Consider the following 19,424-nt stretch of genomic DNA (forward strand, 5'->3'; position numbering starts at 1 on the left):
CTAGTTTGATTCTGAATGATAATAAACAAACACCATGCTTTTGGAGGGTTTCCTTGGGGCAGAGTTGTAGTTTCAGAATTATTGGTTTATAGATGAATAAACAGTAATCCAAAAAGCTTATTTAAATACAACGAATTACATGAACTTATCGAGAATCTTTACCATTTTGCTGAACAAACGGAGGCCCAGAATGCACATCGCAGAATTACAATTTCGTATTCCCTCAGACCGTTTGCACACAACAGATAGGCATCATAGCCGTGAAACGGGATTCTCCATCGATTTATAGCTACCACTATCGAACCTGATGATTAGGCAAGAATATTCTAACATTCATCTGAGCCTCTTTCGCCAAATCATCATTCCTTACATAAAACGCATATTTCGTTTGAAATATTCAGAATTATCAACAGCAGAATCACAAGAGAACAGAATCTCGAAATAAAATTCAAGATTCGCTCGGGGGTCAACCTCGAAATCTTCTCGGAACTTTACCATCAAAATACACTAAGCTCTTCTGCCAAATCCAAAAAGATCAAATCAAGATGCAGATTACAAGTGGGTTTTAAATAAGTAAAATCCATTGAATAACGCACAAATCTGAAACTTTTTGGTTAAAAAAAGCGAATTTCTACTATCTCTAGCGAGCCTTCATTTCCAACAGCCATCAGAAGACCCAGAAAAAAATCAGGAGGAGGAACCAAAACTAAATCGCCGAACAGAAGCCTCTTCTATCGTGTCTGGTTAGGGGAAGGGGGGGGCAATATGCCCTAGCTAAGCAAACACTGCTTTATTGTCTTATTTGTAACGCCATTCAGGGGTATGTTTACATTATGCAACAGTTAAACAAGATAGCTAGTTGATGTCATTCAAAAATTGTCAAAAATCTCAATCATAATGATAATATTCACATTTAAAAAAAGTGGTGATATTCTGTTGCCGGAAAACTCATGAGGCAAAACGCCTTTTAGCTGGCAGCTCCTAGGGAACAAAGCACCACGCGTCGGCGAATCAGCATTCTGGTATGGATAGAGCGTGGAGACGCAAGTACATTGTAGGTTAGTGCCACTAGGGCGTTTTGCCTCGCCAAAATGTTAGATGTTTCTTCAAAATGTGGAATTTTTGGTTTATCGGACCTTGCCATATACTATTTAGAAACTTTTTTCGCCTAACCTACATAATTTTAGATCTAGTATTGTTACGGCCATCTCAATGACAGTAAATATCAGGGAAACTACAAAAGGCGTTTTGCCCCGGGGGGGGGGGGAGCGTTTTGGGGCCTCTTCCCCTACACTGATGAAAAGTGAAACGTATTTTCATTTCTCACTGGATTCAAACCCTATTGAATTCATTGTATACTACCATGCGTCCCCATCGTTTCAAATCTACACGCGACGCGATTCTATTTTCTATCACTTGGCGACTGCGATTGCGTAAATGAAACATTGCCTGCAGCGACCCAACGATAGAACCGCAGCGACTAGTTGTCGCCATCGCGGCGATGAAATCGCTTGGGTATGGGGGAGCCTTTAAGGTTCCCCAAACAAACACGTCGTGACCGTCGCGAGTCTCTTCCATGTTAATATAGAAACGGCAAGAAAACCTTGCATGCAGCTACACAGCGATAGAGTCGAGTCACATGTGTTTGGGGCCACATTTAATTTGTGTCTAGTTTCTCACATATGTGCACCCAAAATAAATGATTTTATGTCAAGCACCAAACGGCATTATACGGCACAGGGATTTTCTCTGTAAAATTGTATGCCCATATTCAAGGTCTAACCTTTATGTTTTATACCCAGAAAATGAAAAGAAATATCTATAATATTCTTTATCATAGGAACTGTACATTCTAAGGAACAGTTTTCTAAGCATAATTCGTACATTCTAGGGAAGAGTTTTCTGAGGATTAAACGTTCTGGGAAATAGCATTCTAAGATTGGGAAGGATATTTGAACCTGCCTAGGACCTGAACCATGAAGGCAAACATGACATATTTGGATGTGCCTAATTTCAATAATTGACTAAGAGCCTAACTCCGTTTACTCAATTGAAAACTTATTGTACATATAAACATTACTTATGAGAAATAGGGCATGCAACATTTTCAACATCAAATGTATTTCCAAGTTTACTTACCGCTGCAACTGGAACAAGGATCTCCACGAACAGACCAGCCATCGCATGTTTGATGTCTTTATCCTTTACCTCAAGGAAATACTGAGCACATTCGTGCATGAACTGAAAGGAAGCTTCAAACTCCTCAATCGGAGCCATTTTCACTCGGAAAAACTTCATACCCATCAGTAAACTAATAATACTGTGCGTTGTGTGTGGGCTCGGTTCCTTGCTCCGGAGTTCCTTTAGTTCCGTCATGAACCGTTTCCGCACCGAAGCAAATCGGCTTTGAGCCAGAACACCGATAACTTCAGCATACAAATCCGCGATGATGTGGTTGTACAGCGCATTCGGTGACCCCTGGACCCCCTCTTTGTACTTGAACTGGCGAAAGGCAAGATTTTCGATATTTTTAACGATATCGTCATGCCCCGGGTGGAATGGAAATTGTCGCAGGATTTCAATCAAAGCCAAACAGAAGATGAATTCCACTGCCGCTTCTCGTCGTTGCAGTTGAGATTCCAAATCGTTACCCGGTTTAGCCGTTCCGGATTGACGGTCAGTCTCCATTCGTTTCAAATCACGTTTGATATCGCCATCACATATTTGATGCCAGTGCCAAGCCAACAGTGCTTTCAACAGCGAGGGCAAGCAGTGCTCGGCAACTGATCCCAGCGCCTGTAGGAGTTGATCAAACTGATAATCCTCTCCCCGCTGCAGTAGTTTGGCTAATGTTTTATCAGTGCTCTCGAGCATAACGGTTTCAATCTTCTTCTCTGCTTGCACAGTGAAATCAGCAAACAGTGTGCGCATCACAATCTCCCCAGGTCGCAAGGTTCCATCGCTGGCAGCCATCATGTCGATTGCCGCAGAAACACTCGGCGGAACGACTACCGACGACCGATTATGCGTATTCCAAGGAAGCAGACTCAGTCTTACTGACGTATTGGTACTACTGGCCAATGGTGATTTAATTGATTCAACATCGACGCTCGAAGGATTTTCGATTATCGTCACGGTATCCCCCTCATCCACGGTTACACCATCGCCACCAGTACAGCCGCTGCTACCACCCCCACCAGGTCCGGGCCCTGCACCCAGTGCATTGGCACTGTTTTGGGTCGCTGCCAATTGAAGCTGGGAATCGTTCTTCGAGTTTCGATCCGAGCTGAGCTTTGGGGTGCTGGTTAGATTTATGGAATTACGCACATTTGTGATGATGCTTGTTGAATCGCTGGAACCACCCACGGACGATAATCCATCCGATAGCGATGGCGGTTCCGAGAGGGATTGATGTTGCACGTTGGCTACATTCGCGCTGGAGTCTACATTTGAGCCGGGTTGCGATTCTGTTGAAGAGAGGAAAAACAAATGCTTTTATTAAATATATGTGATATGAGAGCAAAGAAATCGATAAAATATTTATAAATAATCCTTAATCATTAAAACAAGTTATAAAAATAGTAATAAAAATATAAATAATGTTGTAGGTCTGATTCAGGATAAACATTTCCATGAAAAATTCGAGAGACATCATAAGTCAAGAGTTCTTGGAATAAACACAAATCCAATCAACAGAAATGTAATCTTTCGATTACCATCAGAGCTTTGATTGAGAGAAAAGTGACATGAAAATAAATGACGAATGACAATTGAGTTGAACAGAGTATTCTGACCAGTACTGGAAAAGGTCGTGATTGTCATAAGACAGAGAGCAAAGCGCCTTTTTCTATTTGAGGCGACCAAATGAAAGAATCGTGGGTACTTTGATCAATTTCGCATGAAAGGCAGTCATGAGAGGATGTTGTGCTTTATTTTAAAATTTAAATTTCGAAGTTATTTTAATAGATACATGCGAAAAATAGTGACTAGTCGATAAATTTATCATACTTTTTTAATTCACCGAGTTGAAAGTGAAAATAAACACAAAAATAAAGCAGATATTGCACACTTTCATGACCTGTCACGGAACAAATATTTTGTGAGATTTTTGTAGCATGCCATTCATCCTTCGCGTTTCAATAGATTTTGAAAGGGGCAGATATGTAAACATCGCGTGACATCACTTATTGAAAATGAGAAATTCCAGTACTGATTCTGACAATCCATGACCAAAGGATAAAGATGGATTGGAGAAAATAAACTTGACGGGAGGAATGGAAAATTGGAAGATTAAAAAGGAAGCCAGGAACAAAAATTCACAAAACAGTGATTCACAGACTCGTGACGGTGAATAGCTTATACAGGACAAACATACAACATTCACCTTAATAACGTCCTCTAACTTCTGCATCTGATTGAGGAATTTCACGAAAACCAAGGATCAATTTCAAGGATCAAGGTCAAAGTTTCTGTAGAAAATAATCACCATTAGCACAATCGTTCACCTCAGTGGAAACAGAGTTATTACTTTATTATCAATGCGTCATCATTCGAAAATTTAAAGCTTGTTGACAAAAAAGAAATATGTTATGGGTTCAAAAAACCGTCACAACTTTCAACCACGGGTTTCCTCCGAAAACATACAAAAACATAATTTGAAACAGAAAAATAATCGTTACCAGATTACCTTTCACTCACAAAAGATAATCGAACACGTTCGAATATTTGTTTTCTTTCGAGGAAAATCAAACAATCACACCGAGGGTAACAAGGTACCCTGTAGCACTGAGCAAGGGAAACAAAAATGCAAAAACGGCGACTGGTTGGAACATTCCTTCTTACACGCTACATGCCTACGACATTCCAAAACCCAAACGCACGTGTTGGGCCGAACATATGGAGTAACCACAATGGTCTGGAAAAGGTGAACAAGGGTTCAAATGTAAAAAAAAACAGATTAATGGAAATTCTAAAGCTGAGCACAGTTTAGCTGACTCGAGTAAAATAGATCAGCATTTCAACTTACACCTAGAGTTTAAAGCGGTTAAACAGGCCTAAAATTATTGAAATTCAATATTAATTTCCAATCAATTTTCTTTGGATCTAGGTATCTAATAATCGTTTGGTAGATAAATGCAAAATTATATCCCTTCACTATCGCATCGTATTGTGAGTCTGGTTTAATTAGTGATGAAAATATAAAAATAACGATCAAATATTGTAATTGTTGTGAAACTATTATATTGACATAATATAGAATTTCTTGCAACAGCAACAGACACAATAAGTATGTCAAAGGCACAGAAAACGGAACAAAGAGGCACGTTTTGGTCTGATTCAATTAACGGTAGCAACATGTGTGTTCATAAACATATATAAAAGAGCAGGTTGCCCTTGAACTTGTTAGCATAATGCTATTATTCTTTAGGCTCATGGTTTCCGCTCCCCTTTGAGTTTTTAAATAATCAATCAAGTTATTTAACGTGTTAAGGATACAACGTGGACATTAGAGTGATTCAAATTTTGACTTTTTCGCTTCCCTATGGTTAATGGATTTGAAATAATTGCTATTTGCTATTTTAATTATCCTCCTAAACTATTAGCTAGTTTGGTTGTAATTTGACTGAGCACGAGCAGTTATAAGTTTGTATGAAAATTATTATGAAAACAGTAATTCGAACAGATCGTCTTTGTAGCGAAACGATTTGATACTAATAAGAAAAGTTATTAATAAAATACTGAATCGTGGAAAATTCAATTTAACATGTAAAAGAATAACATCAATATCAACACGCAGAGAAAATCTACCTTTTTGAACTAAAAAATAAAATTATTGAAATATTTTTTAAACTCAAATATTGTATCTTTAAAATCAAAACTGAAATATATTTAATTCAAAAATTTTAATTGTTGTTTCTACTACAATCCAGTATAAATAATACAGTATATTATAAACTAGTTTGTGAAGTAAATATATGAAAAAATTACAAATATAATTATTGTAGTTTTATTTTCCACACGACGCCTAATCAAAAATTAAAATTGATAATCGCAAGAAATTTAATATAACATTCAAAATAAATTTTTGATAACAATATTTTTGTTTTTTTTGAATTTAAGAAAAATATTGTTGAAAGCAAAAATTTTTCTTTTTGGTTTAAAAATATTTTTTGTACAAACAAAAAAATATATTGTAAATTCAACCATTTTTATTTTGAGTGCTGTTTTGGAACATTGTAGAAACAACAATATTTTTCGTCTAATCAAATCTGTTTTTTTGTTGAATTCAACAAATAAAATTATTAGCCGGGGAACAATAATTATTTTTGTTGTTTTTATACATAATATCATTGAGTTTAAAAAACATTTCTCTGCGTGAATAATGAGCATTTTTGTTTTATTTATAGCTTTACTTACAAAAGTCAAATCGCTTCGCAAACAACAACTGCATTTAGTTTAGGAAGTGTTCTACGAGGCCGATGCGTTAATTATACTCAAATAGTTTATGGGCACCTCACGGAACAGTCTTTCACATAAGTGGCGATTTCCATAGTAATTTCTATACTAACTTCTGTGGACAATCAAATTGTAATTGTAATTGTAATTTGTCAGCCTTCACCCTGGCCAACAGCGTTCGCACATCTACACTTGAGTTAGGTGAAGACCTACCAAGTCTTCACCGTTAAACTTCTGTGGACAATAAAATTACATCCAAATTAGCTAAAAATGTTGGAAGTCTATTGAAATAGTAAAAACAATCTTTCAATTATAAAGGAGTAAAAAAGTGAAAATTTTAATCACTCCAGTGGACATGTCCTCCAAAATGATGCTGCTTTTTGGATATTTTGAGAAAACACCTATGGGCACCTATCTCTTTAGAAATTTTTGTTTACTAAAAATACTACAGAGGTCCATTCGCAAATAAAACGTACAGTTGCACTGCCCATGATCGCATATTTGTAATAAGTGTATTTTTGATGGTTTAGTAAGTCAATATGGCAATGATGGCAAATTAAATTAATATTGCAAATAAAATAAATATCAGCTTACCTAGATAAGATAGTAATAAGATTCAATGAAACTAAGTCAGAAGGTCAAAGCGGTCTGAAACGACTCTTTAATTTTTTTTTTAATGTTGAAATATTATCGTTAAGTTCCTTATCCCTAGACAGGGTAAATAAATTCCTGAACCCTATTTGGAACTATTTTATTGTGTTGGAAACAGATTTGTCCACAATTGCCACCTTTCGTACAGATCTCCAGGAACAGCATCGTCCCAGTCAGTACCTCTCGCCCAGATATCCTGAATTAGGATTTTGCCGTGCACGAGGAAGAAGGAAATCAAACCAAGTGGACCAAAAAGTGCCATGACTACTTTTACGACCTCTCGCTTTGTTGGAATGTGACCGTATTCTAGAAGTGGCCGTAGATCATCTCTCATTACTTCTTCTCTGGTTGCCATTTCATTCCCAACACAGACTCACAGTGTTCTCCTCTCTCCAGTGACAGATTTTTGGTTTCTTCTTCAGCAATTTCACCGATACCACGTAGTACTTTTAACTTGTTGGAAAGAAAATGCCTTAGTGTGAATCCACCCTTTCAATGCACCAACTTCACCTCATTCACTACGTCAATGCGAATGGTGTGAATGACACTTCAGCAAGCGAAATGCAGACCACCCTCGCCGTCCCGGATAACGCCTCTTTCAAGAGGCTCGAAAGCCTTATATCAATATGCTCGGAAGTCCTTTTTCGAAAGTCTAGAAAACCTTGTTTCGAGAGGCTTGGAAGCAGAGTGTAAAATAATCGAAATTTTTTGGTGAAGTCCACCTTTCTTCACTTGTCAGCTCACTTCCAGACACATTCATAGTCGGCTCTGGACTGTCAATTTTCGGTTGAATATTAGTCATTGAATGTTTATGCACATTTTACAAATTGATAAATTATCTGAAATCTTAACACGTTTCAAATGAGTAAGGTAATTTGTCACATAGAACTGAATCTGATTTTCATCCGCGATGCACTTTCAACGGTAAACATCAACATAAACAATGCTAATTATGTTTTTTCTGCACATAGTAAGCACACTCAGTGACAGTCAAATGAATGAATAGGCGGAGTAGTCATCTGACTATGTCATTCTATGTTTGGAATATTCATGCGATGTCTGTCAAAATTCGGACCGAAGTTGCTTCATGAAGATGAATATTTTAGGCTCTGCTTAAAAGTCTACTTTCTTGAGGCTTAGAAGCCTCCTTTCAAGAGGCTCGGAAGCATTCTTTCAAGAGGCCTTATATAAAAATGCTCGGAAGTCCCCTTTCGAAAGTCTCGGAAACCTTGTTTCGAGAGGCATGGAAGCCTACTTTCAAGAGACTCCAAAACCTACTTTCAATAGGCTCAGAGGCCTCCCTCGAAAAGACTCGGCTTGTTCGGTTGCCATTTATCAAAGTACGTCGGAGAAATGCTTCTGAGAGTCGTGGGAAGTAAACGGTTAACGTTATCGGATGATACACATTTAAAAAATAGCAGTTTTATTGAATTGAATTGTCTTTATTTGAGAGGCTTTCAGTCATTGCCTGGCTCACCTCTGAACATTATTATTAAAGTTCATATTTTTTTCCACAACAGCACTATTTGGTAAATAATTGTACAGGTTTTGTTAGTTTTGACAGTTGAACATTCGAAAAATTCACGAAACATATTTTCGGAAGTAATGAGCAGTTGAGCTAATTAACGTACAGTCAAGTAGAATTTAATGATAGTTCAAATCCTATCTGAATTCTAACGGCGTTCCGCGGAATATCTTTCGGTTAAATGAAATATTTCATAAGATAGACATCATTTTAAAAAATGGTGCATTCTGCGACCATCTTTCGAAGAAATAGTAGAGAAACGGTTCAGCACTTCATCTCATAGCTCCCATTTCCATCCCATCAAAAACAAAACAAATAAAAAAAAATGATTAGTTTTTTTTTATTTTTGTGATTTTTTAGCAGTAAGCACGCATTGTTAGCAAAAAGAAACGACAAGATTGGTGCTGTATTTCTCTGTTTTGCGTTGAGATGAATATATGTTCAGTGAGATGGAAAATGGAACAGTTCCCCTACATTCCGCGAGATGTACCGATCTCAGTCAAGCGGTCAAGTCAGAAGCAAATGTTGTAATATTTACGTGATTCCAATTCACATAAATACGACATAATACGACAAAGTCGCGCTTTAACTGCAACAATGATGGTTCTAGCTCTCAGCTCAGATTCATGCACGCCACATCGGAGCAAAGAAAAAAAACTATTTTTCGCTGTTGCCTGTTGATTGTTTTTGAATATTTATGCTAAAATATTTTGAATATTTATGGAGAATAATATGGTGCCTGGTCATCAGGATACTTACGTTGAGATGAGAGAAACGGTAATGAGTGTCCAATCCGTGCAGCTATTCTAATTAATTTTGTGGAAATACTGCTGCGCTCCAGGGTAATATGAGAATCCTGCGATTTATCGGCGAATTACATCTTTTCGAATAGAAAATTATTCAGAGCTTTTAAGTGGAATGTCTACACTTGTCATAAGACGAGTTAGTACTATCCGATTTGATTCTACCATTTGATTTGAGCTTTATAGATACGTATGAGTTTCGATCTTAACACTTTAACAGTAAGGTAAGGTCAGCGTCTAGTTCCGGATTCCACTTGGTCGAGTAACTTGTCTTATGACAACTGATCTTTTTGAAACAAAATGTGCTTTTTATAAAAACCCTTGATCAATAATGCAGCAAGCAAGTAGTGGCGATCTGATATTACCTAGTGCAAAAATGACTAGCACTTCTTATATATTACGGTCTAGTCCACCAATAATAACAGAGATTCCTTCTCTAGCATTTCCAGGTATTAATTGAAATCTTTTCTATGCCTGTCAATGCATGAGTGAGTATGTAGGAGAACTGTTCCGATTTCCACTGAACATATATTCATCTCATCGAAAAACAAAGAAATACAGCACTAATTTCGTCGCTTTTTATTTGCTAACAAGCGTGCTCACTGGCGGAAAAAATCAAAAAAATAAGAAGCAAACCGAATTCCTTTCCATTGTTTTGTTTTTGATGGGATAGAAATAGGAGCTATGGGATGAAGTGCCAATCCGTTCCCCTATCTTGTTGCAGGAATACCCAGCGAACTGAAAATATTTCCCACCCGGACCATACCAAGCATCTAACTCATCATCATCGATTGCCAATTCGACACATTTGCTCAAAACGTAATAGAACACTAAGTTAAAAAGAGGAAGGACAGCAGAACTTTGATTCAAGCATTAACTTGAAAGGCCAGAGCTTATTTTTAATGTTTGAGAAGCAATGTAAGAAGAAAAACACCAAACATACTGAGTATAACTGATATAGACCATACTGGTCTGGGAAACTTTTGAGTGCGAAATTTCCTAGTCTCAGCCTGAACATAGAAGTATATTATGTCACATAATATGCAAATGCATAAATGCCAACTTGGCTTATAAATATCACAGACACCACAATACTGTGGAAAGACTTATAATAATCACTAAGCCGCGAGGCAGTAGCAACATCCCACTTAAAGGATGAAATTACCGCCCAAAAGAGAAAAAAAAACCGCTTCTTGCTTCATTAAATCCACATTCACAAACCAATAATAACAATCACGTACATCCATTGCCACCTATCCAGAATAACAGTCATTGGATTACGTAGGTACATCTCCTACATCCTCTCTATATGGTATCGTAAAACCACAACAAAGATCACACCACCAACAGGCGGCTTTCAATAAATCCCATATATTTACTCCGAAAAACCAATAAATAGCCAGACATTCATCCGTCAGTGCCACTGGGCAGTAGCCACTGTTTATAATTAAATTATCATCCATTTTACATCGACCGCATACGACCCCTTCTCACTCCCTTGCAGAGTCACTCCATATTCGATAGCATAGTAGGAGCAAGCAAACGACACCGAAAGGGGCCGTACACATATTACGTAAGCACTTATGGGGGGAGGGGGGTTGGTCAATATCTTACGCTCCATATGAATAAAAAATCAATTGAATGAAAAAAATCTTACAGGGGGGGGAGGGGCGTCGAAAAATCCAGAAAAAATGCTTACGTAATAAGTGTACGACCCCAAACCAAATATCGTTTTTTTTTGTGTCTGACAGCGCGAACTATATTTGAGTCATTCTAACCGCACACCAAAGATTACATCTGTTGTCTGTTATCGTCAGTGTCATGGGCGGAAAAACGTTGAGATTTTCAAGTGATACAAGTGAAACGAAAGACACATGTTTCATGTTATAGAAGGTACATACATTTTAATTTCCATCACTTTAATGGGCCATTCCCAATTGCAATCTCGTAATGCATCTGTATTGCAATTCTACCTATTTAAAATCAGGCTAAGGCCGGAGTGGCCTGTGCTGCATATAAAAATCTTCTCCATTCAGCTCGGTCCATGGTTGCACGTCGCCAACTTCGCAGTCTGCGGAGGGTCCGCAAATCGTCCTCCACCTGATCGATCCACCTTGCCCGCTGTGCACCTCGCCTTCTTGTTCCCGTCGGCTCGTTGTCAAGAACCATTTTCATCGGATTACTGTCCGACATTCTGGCTACGTGCCCGGCCCATCGCAGTCTTCCGATTTTCGCGGTTTGAACGATGGATGGTTCTCCCAGCAGCTCATGCAACTCGTGGTTCATTCGCCTCATCCACGTACCGTCCGCATCGCCACCTCACCATAGATGGTACGCAGCACTTTCCTTTCGAAAACTCCCCGTGCGCGTTGGTCCTCCGCGTTGGTTGATGACTAGTCCAATCCTCTTAGCTTCGCTTTTCAGTCTGAAGTAGGCTTCCTCCATCTTCTCAAAGTTACGTACCATAATATGTATGTCGTTGGCGAAACCAAATAACTGGACGGACTTTGTGAAAATCGTACCACTCGTGTCGATCCCTGCCCTTCGTATTACCCCTTCCAAAGCGATGTTGAATAGCAGACACGAAAGACCATCACCTTGTCGTAACCCTCTGCGCGTTTCGAAGGGACTCGAGAATGCCCCTGATACTCGAACTACGCACATCACCCGATCCATCGTCTCCTTGAACAACCGTATCAGTTTATCTGGAATTTAGTGTTCGTGCATTAGCTGCCATAGCTGATCCCGATCGATTGTACCATATGTGGCTTTGAAGTCGATGAATAGATGATGTGTGGGTACGTTGTATTCGCGGCATTTCTGCAATACCTGACGTACGGCGTCTGTGGTAGAGCGTTCACCCATAAATCCCGCCTGGTACTGTCCCACGAACTCTAATGAGATTGGTGTTAGTCGGCGGCATAATATTTGGGAGAGTACCTTGTAGGCGGCGTTCAGCAATGTGATTGCGCGGTAGTTACTACAATCCAGCTTATATCCCTTTTGTAGATGGGACACACGACACCATCCATCCACACCTGCGGCAAAACTTCTTCCTCCCAAATCTTGGTAAAGACCCAGTGCAGCGCTATAGCCAGTGCCTCACCACCGTGTTTAAATAGCTCTCCTGGTAGTTGGTCAACCCCAGGGGTTTTGTTGGTTTTCAGCTGGCCGATCTCCTCTGAATTTCCTGGAGATTCGGAGCCGGAAGTATGTCCTGCGCGTGCTCCCAGGATCATTACCATACCATTACCATGGATCACTACCGCGCAATCACATTGCTGAACGCCGCCTACAAGGTACTCTCCCAAATTTTATGCCGTCGACTAGCACCAATTGCAAGGGAGTTCGTGGGGCAGTACCAGGCGCGTTTTATGGGCGAACGCTCCACCACGGACCAGGTGTTCGCCATTCGCCAAGTACTGCAGAAGTGCCACGAATACAACGTGCCCACACATCATCTATTCATCGACTTCAAAGCCGCATATGATACAATCGATCGGGACCAGCTATGGCAGCTAATGCACGAACACGGTTTTCCGGATAAACTGACACGGTTGATCAAAGCGACGATGGATCGGGTGATGTGCGTAGTTCGAGTTTCAGGGGCATTCGAAACCCGCAGAGGGTTACGGCAAGGTGATGGTCTCTCGTGTCTGCTATTCAACATCGCTTTGGAAGGGGTAATACGAAGAGCAAGGATTAACACGAGTGGTACAATTTTCAATAAGTCCGTCCAGCTATTTGGCTTCGCCGACGACATAGATATTATGGCACGTAACTTTGAGAAGATGGAGGAAGCCTACATCAGACTGAAGAGGGAAGCCAAGCGGATCGAACTAGTCATCAACACGTCGAAGACGAAGTACATGATAGGAAGAGGTTCAAGAGAAGACAATGTGAGCCACCCACCGCGAGTTGGCATCGGTGGTGACGAAATCGAGGTGGTAGAAAAATTTGTGTACTTGGGCACACTGGTGACTGCCGAAAATGATACCAGCAGAGAAATTCGGAGACGTATAGTGGCTGGAAACCGTGCATACTTTGGACTCCGCAAGACGCTCCGATCGAATAGAGTTCGCCGCCGTACCAAACTGACAATCTACAAAACGCTCATTAGACCGGTAGTCCTCTACGGACACGAGACCTGGACGATGCTCGTGGAGGACCAACGCGCACTCGGAGTTTTCGAAAGGAAAGTTCTGCGTACCATCTATGGTGGGGTGCAGATGGCGGACGGTACGTGGAGGAGGCGAATGAACCACGAGTTGCATCAGCTGTTGGGAGAACCATCCATCGTTCACACCGCGAAAATCGGACGACTGCGGTGGGCCGGGCACGTAGCCAGAATGTCGGACAATAACCCGGTGAAAATGGTTCTCGACAACGATCCGACGGGTACAAGAAGGCGAGGTGCGCAGCGGGCAAGGTGGATCGATCAGGTGGAAGATGACTTGCGGACCCTCCGTAGACTGCTTGGTTGGCGACGTGTAGCCATGGACCGAGCCGAATGGAGAAGACTCTTATATACCGCACAGGCCACTTCGGCCTTAGTCTGAATAAATGAAATGAATACCATGGATCACCTCACGCTCGTTTGTAAGAAGGTTCCCGATATGTCCTTACACATATCGGGCTGTCTGTTCCGCGCCCGTTTGTATCGTGCCTCGTTCGTCCTTGTGCAGTGTTGCAGCAATCTCGCCTATGCTGTATTCTTCTCTTCCACTAACTGCCTACATACGCCGTCATTCCAGTCGATTCTCTGATCCGGGGGCATCGTGACTAGTACAGCGGTTGCGGTGCTTCCAATGGCGGATCGAATATCTCTCCAGCCATTTTCAAGAGACGCTGCGCCTAGCTACTCTTCCGTTGGGAGTGCCACTTCCAGCTGCTGCGCGTAGTCTTGGACTAGTATACTGTCTTGTAGCCGCCCAATGTTAAGCCGTGGCGGACGACTCCGGCGCGTGTTGTACACCGTCGAGAGTTTTGAGCGCAAACATATTGCAACGAGGTAGTGTTCGGATTCAATATTCGCATTGCGGTAAGTGTGTACGTTCATGATGTCGGAGAAGAATTTACCGTCGATTGGAACATGATCGACTTGGCTTTCCGTTTCTTGATTAGGTGATTTCCATGTGGCCTTGTGGATATTCTTGCGGGGGGAAGACAGTGCTTCGGACTACTATTCCGCAGGAGGCTGCAAAGGTTCTGCATCGTTGGCCGTTGTCGTTTAATACGATATGCAGACTCTCCGGTCCGTTGACCGGTCTATACATTTCCCCCTTCCTACCTGAGCATTCATGTCGCCGATGACGATTTTGACGTCCCGCAGTTGGCATCCATCGTATGTCTGCTCCAGCTGTGCATAGAACGTTTTTTTGTCGTCGTCGGATCTCCCTTCGTGTGGGCAGTGCACGTTGATGATGCTTATAGTTGAAGAAACGGCCTTTAATCCTCAGCTTGCACATCCTTGCGTTGATTGGTTGCCACCCAATCACGACTTGGCGTATCTTACCCAGCACTATGAAGCCGGTTCCCAGCTCATTTGTGGTGCCACAGCTTTAGTAGAAGGTAGCCGCTCGATGCCCGCTTTTCTACATTTTCTGTCCTGTCCAGCAGATTTCCTGCAGCGCTACGACGTCGAAATTGCGGAGATGTAGTTCATCGTAGATTATCTTGTCGCAACTTGCGAAGCCTAGCGACTTGCAGTTCGATGTTCCAAGCTTCCAATCGTGATCCTTTATTCGTCGCCTAGTTCGTTGCCGATTGTATCGAGTCGTATTATCTTCTATGTCGTTCGTAATGGTTGTTTTTAATGGTGCCTTATTGGGTCTGCGCAAACCTCCTGTCTCGCCGGAGGGCTGTCATGTCAGGTCTGTTTAGCGTCCCACCTAACACCATGATGCAGGGCTGGTAGCGATCAATGCCGCTCAAAATAGTGACTTTAGTGACCAACGTTGACGAAAAAAGAGACCGAATAGTGACTTTCACTTGCAGAAAAAGTGACCAAATAGTGACTTTCAGACAGTGTTGGGAAAAATTAAAAATTCATATCGCAGTACGATTTGAATCAAGCGCGAAATCTTGTGATATCCGGATCATTCAATTGACTCACCGTATTTTTTTTTGGTAAATAGGTGCATGAAAAACTCAAGCGCTGATTTTTCCATTGACATTGCTTTCAGTTGTAGAAAAGTGTCAAAAATGGAATATCATCATGGAATTTAAAATTAATAACTAGGTAGTAAGGTGGCTCAAATTAGTATGGAAAAAACTTTTTGCAATTTTTTTGATGGGCCGCCTTCTTATTCGGTTCTATTTGATGCCCTGATGCTCTGGGCAAAATTTCAGCCAAATCGGTCAATGTTTGGGCGGTGCTAAACTCGTTGGAAGTTTAAATGGAAAAATGTATGCAGAAACATCCAAAAACAGTGATTTGCAGTTGGACGGCACAATTTACGACCAAGAACCATGATACTCATTCAGTTAATGTAGAATTAAATACAAAATGTTATGCAGAAAACCGCGAGAAGATTAGAGTTTGCCCGGCTAAGTTATTGGCATTTCTCTGAAGTGGGGTTTGAACAAATTTCGTTTCTTTTACCTTTGAAAAGAAATAAATTCACCCCTACAACACTTCAGAAAAATGCTAATATCTTTGCCTAATAAACTCTAATCTTCTCGCGGTTTTCAGCATAACATTCTGTATTTAATTCTACAACAACTGAATGCGTATCATGGTTTTTGATCTTAAATTGTGCTGTCCAACTGCAAATCACTGTTTTTGGATGTTTCTGCATACATTTTTCCATATAAACTTCCAACGAGTTTAGCACCGCCCAAACATTGACCGATTTGGCTGAAATTTTGTCCAGAGCATCAGGGCATCAAATAGAACCGAATAAGAGGGCGGCCCATCAAAAAATTTGAAAAAGTGTTTTTTGAGCCACCCTACTAGGTAGTGAGTTACAAGTTGTTATACAAAATAATGTAAGAACTGAAACAACTATTTTGAAGCGAATTCAACAGCATTTAATGTTTGTTTCAGCACAATTGTTGTCTAACAGCTTTGTATATGAAAAGGGCACGTTATATGATAAATAATTATTATTTAATTAATTCCTAGTCATCGAATTATTCCGATTCACAAGGCTAATGTATCTATGAAAGGTTTCTCTGTCTCTAACTAACTTTTAAAACTTTATTTTTTTCTACTACTTCCCCAAATATGCTTTCCACTAAAAATTATCTGTGTCGCATCATGAAATCATAAAATATAGTCGCGCCGCCACCAAACCGAGTCGCGACAATTCGAATTATTTCATTAGTAGTGCGCATCACGCACACGTGGATATACTATCATGCGCACTAATCTAAATAAGTAGTGACGTCTTATAACTGCAGATATTTTAATTTTATTGAAAACAATTTTCCGGAATTTTACACGGAATATTATGGCATGATTTTTTCTTTTGACTGTGACAAAAGAATTTTCTTTTGACTGTGCCATAGAACCTCTCCAACAAACCACAGCTGAAAAGCTATTTGCATTTGCTACTTGCACTGGCATTTACAGGTACGAAGAAGTTAAAGGAGTTATTTTTGTATGGGTCTAACATTTCATTATTAAGCGAAATTTGACGGCTTCACTTTTTTCCATACTTGCACGATGTCCGGATTTTAATCAAACCTGAGTTTCGGGCTCTAAAATAGTTGAAAATAGTGACTTTTTGCGAGAAAAAGTGACTTTAGTGACTTGAGCTCGAAAAAAGTGACTTTTTAGTGACTGACCCGAAAAAAGTGACCAAGTCACTAAAAATTGACCCGCCACCAGGACTGCATGATGTGATTAGGGATGCCGATGCTATAAGCGTGACAACAGTAGTGGTTACCCTTCAATACATTTCGAACTAAATCTTTCGCATGTTGTGCAATTGCGTAAATCGAGTTTACTATATTTTTGGTTTTTGTTTTACAACTAACTAGCCAAGTTCCTACCTAACAGCTTAAGTTGCATTATTTTCTCGCAATAGATAACTATCTTCGTTATCCTGCAATGCTTTTATGATCGGGAATATTTTCCTATTTATTTAATTCTACGTCTCGAATGTTAAAAACAATTCCACAGACCGAATCTTATGCTAATTTTATATTCTATTCTTTAACATTGACTTCGACAAATTAAAATGTGCAAGTAGGTATTTCTTTATTGTTCAAATAGGGAATGTAATTTAATTACCATTACATACCATACACAATTAAATGTTTTTTTTTTTTCTTTTTTTTTTTTTAACTAATTTTATTTGCTAATTAGGGGTCATTACGAACCTAAGGTCTAGAGATGAATGCATGTATTAGATAATGGAACAGACGGCTTTGGCAGGTTTTGTTCTATTATTGGCAGGGGGGTTTTTTATGACTGATTATGCTCAAATTTGGTCCAAATATTCTTTGCATATCAAAGAATATTGTGGCCAAATTTCATAAAATTCGGTCGACAAAAACCCCCCTGCCAATAATAGAACAAAACCTGCCAAAGCCGTCTGTTCCCCTATCTAATACATGCATTCATCTCTTAGACTAGGTGTTCCGTGTTTTCTTAACACTATCATCCTTATTTGCTATGTTATATTTTTAGTTATTATTAATACATTTCAATTGCCTCTGGCAGTTAGAATTTTTCCTCTGGTTGAATTGAACCATGTAGGAATTACAATGTTTTCAACTTAAACTAATCTTAACCTATTTTATACTAAGTGTACAAGGAGTTAATCGTTGCAATAGAAGATTGCAACGATTTTTGTCTAAAATTGGAAATTATTTTGTTGGACATTTGTTGCAATGTCTCAATATTAGAAATTCTATGAAGTTCATTGGTACATTGGTACCCGACCCACTGAAAGGGTTTTGGTTTTTGGTGGGTCGGGTAAGAGTTACATGACATACCCATCCCCACACTACCTGAGTACCTCCTCAGGTGTCTGGTTGCAGATTTCCGTTTACCCTCGCTCAAGAAAAAAAAAAATACCACGGAGGCAACCTCAGAATCATTTTCAGAATTTTATTTTGAATCCTCTGAAGTGCCTTCTTTCTGGTATTGCAGCAACTAGTCCATATTGGCACAGCATACAACATGGCAGGTCTAAAAATTTGTTTGTAAATCAAAAGTTTGTTCTTAAGACAAAGTTTTGATTTTCTGTTTATAAGTGGATATAGACACTTAATATATTTGTTACATTTGGCTTGAAGGCCTTCAATGTGATTTTTAAAAGTTAATTTTTGATCTAGCAGAAGTCCTAAATATTTAGCTTCGCTAGACCAATTAATTGGAACCCCATTCATAGTGACAATATGTCTGCTAGAAGGTTTCAAATAAGAAGCTCTCGGCTTATGTGGGAAAATTATAAGCTGAGTTTTGGAAGCATTCGGGGAAATTTTCCATTTTTGCAAGTAAGTGGAGAAAATATCTAAACTTTTTTGCAATCTACTACAAATGACACGAAGGCTACGCCCTTTGGCTGAGAGACCTGTGTCATCTGCAAACAAAGATTTTTGACACCCTGGTGGTAAATCAGGTAAGTCAGAAGTAAAAATGTTATACAAAATGGGCCCCAGTTTGCTGCCTTGGGGGACACCAGCCCTTACAGGTAATCTATCAGATTTAGAATTCTGATAGTTTACCTGCAGTGAGCGATCTGATAAATAATTTTGGATCAGTTTAATAATGTAAAGAGGAAAATTAAAATTCATCAATTTTACAATCAAACCTTCATGCCAAACACTGTCAAATGCTTTCTCTATATCAAGAAGAGCAACTCCAGTCGAATATCCTTCAGATTTGTTGAGCCGAATTAAGTTCGTAACTCTTAATAACTGATGAGTGGTTGAATGCCCATGGCGAAAACCAAATTGCTCATCAGCAAAAATAGAATTGTCATTAATATGAACCATCATTCTATTTAAAATAATCTTTTCAAACAGTTTGCTTA

The 19,424-nt window shown here is 39.7% G+C and overlaps 1 protein-coding gene across 2 annotated transcripts in view; it reads right to left on the reverse strand.

Moving 5' to 3' along the window:
• LOC134210954 (protein furry) overlaps positions 1-19,424 on the reverse strand; it is a 393,572-nt gene that overhangs the window by 362,498 nt on the left and 11,650 nt on the right. For both annotated transcript variants that reach the window (XM_062687409.1, XM_062687410.1), the window contains exon 2: positions 2,140-3,467. In XM_062687409.1, the coding sequence (XP_062543393.1) occupies positions 2,140-3,467 (1,328 nt within the window). The remainder of the gene's footprint in view (positions 1-2,139; positions 3,468-19,424) is intronic.

This window comes from Armigeres subalbatus, chromosome 2, assembly GCF_024139115.2.
Source record: "Armigeres subalbatus isolate Guangzhou_Male chromosome 2, GZ_Asu_2, whole genome shotgun sequence".
NCBI classification, from domain to species: domain Eukaryota; kingdom Metazoa; phylum Arthropoda; class Insecta; order Diptera; family Culicidae; genus Armigeres; species Armigeres subalbatus.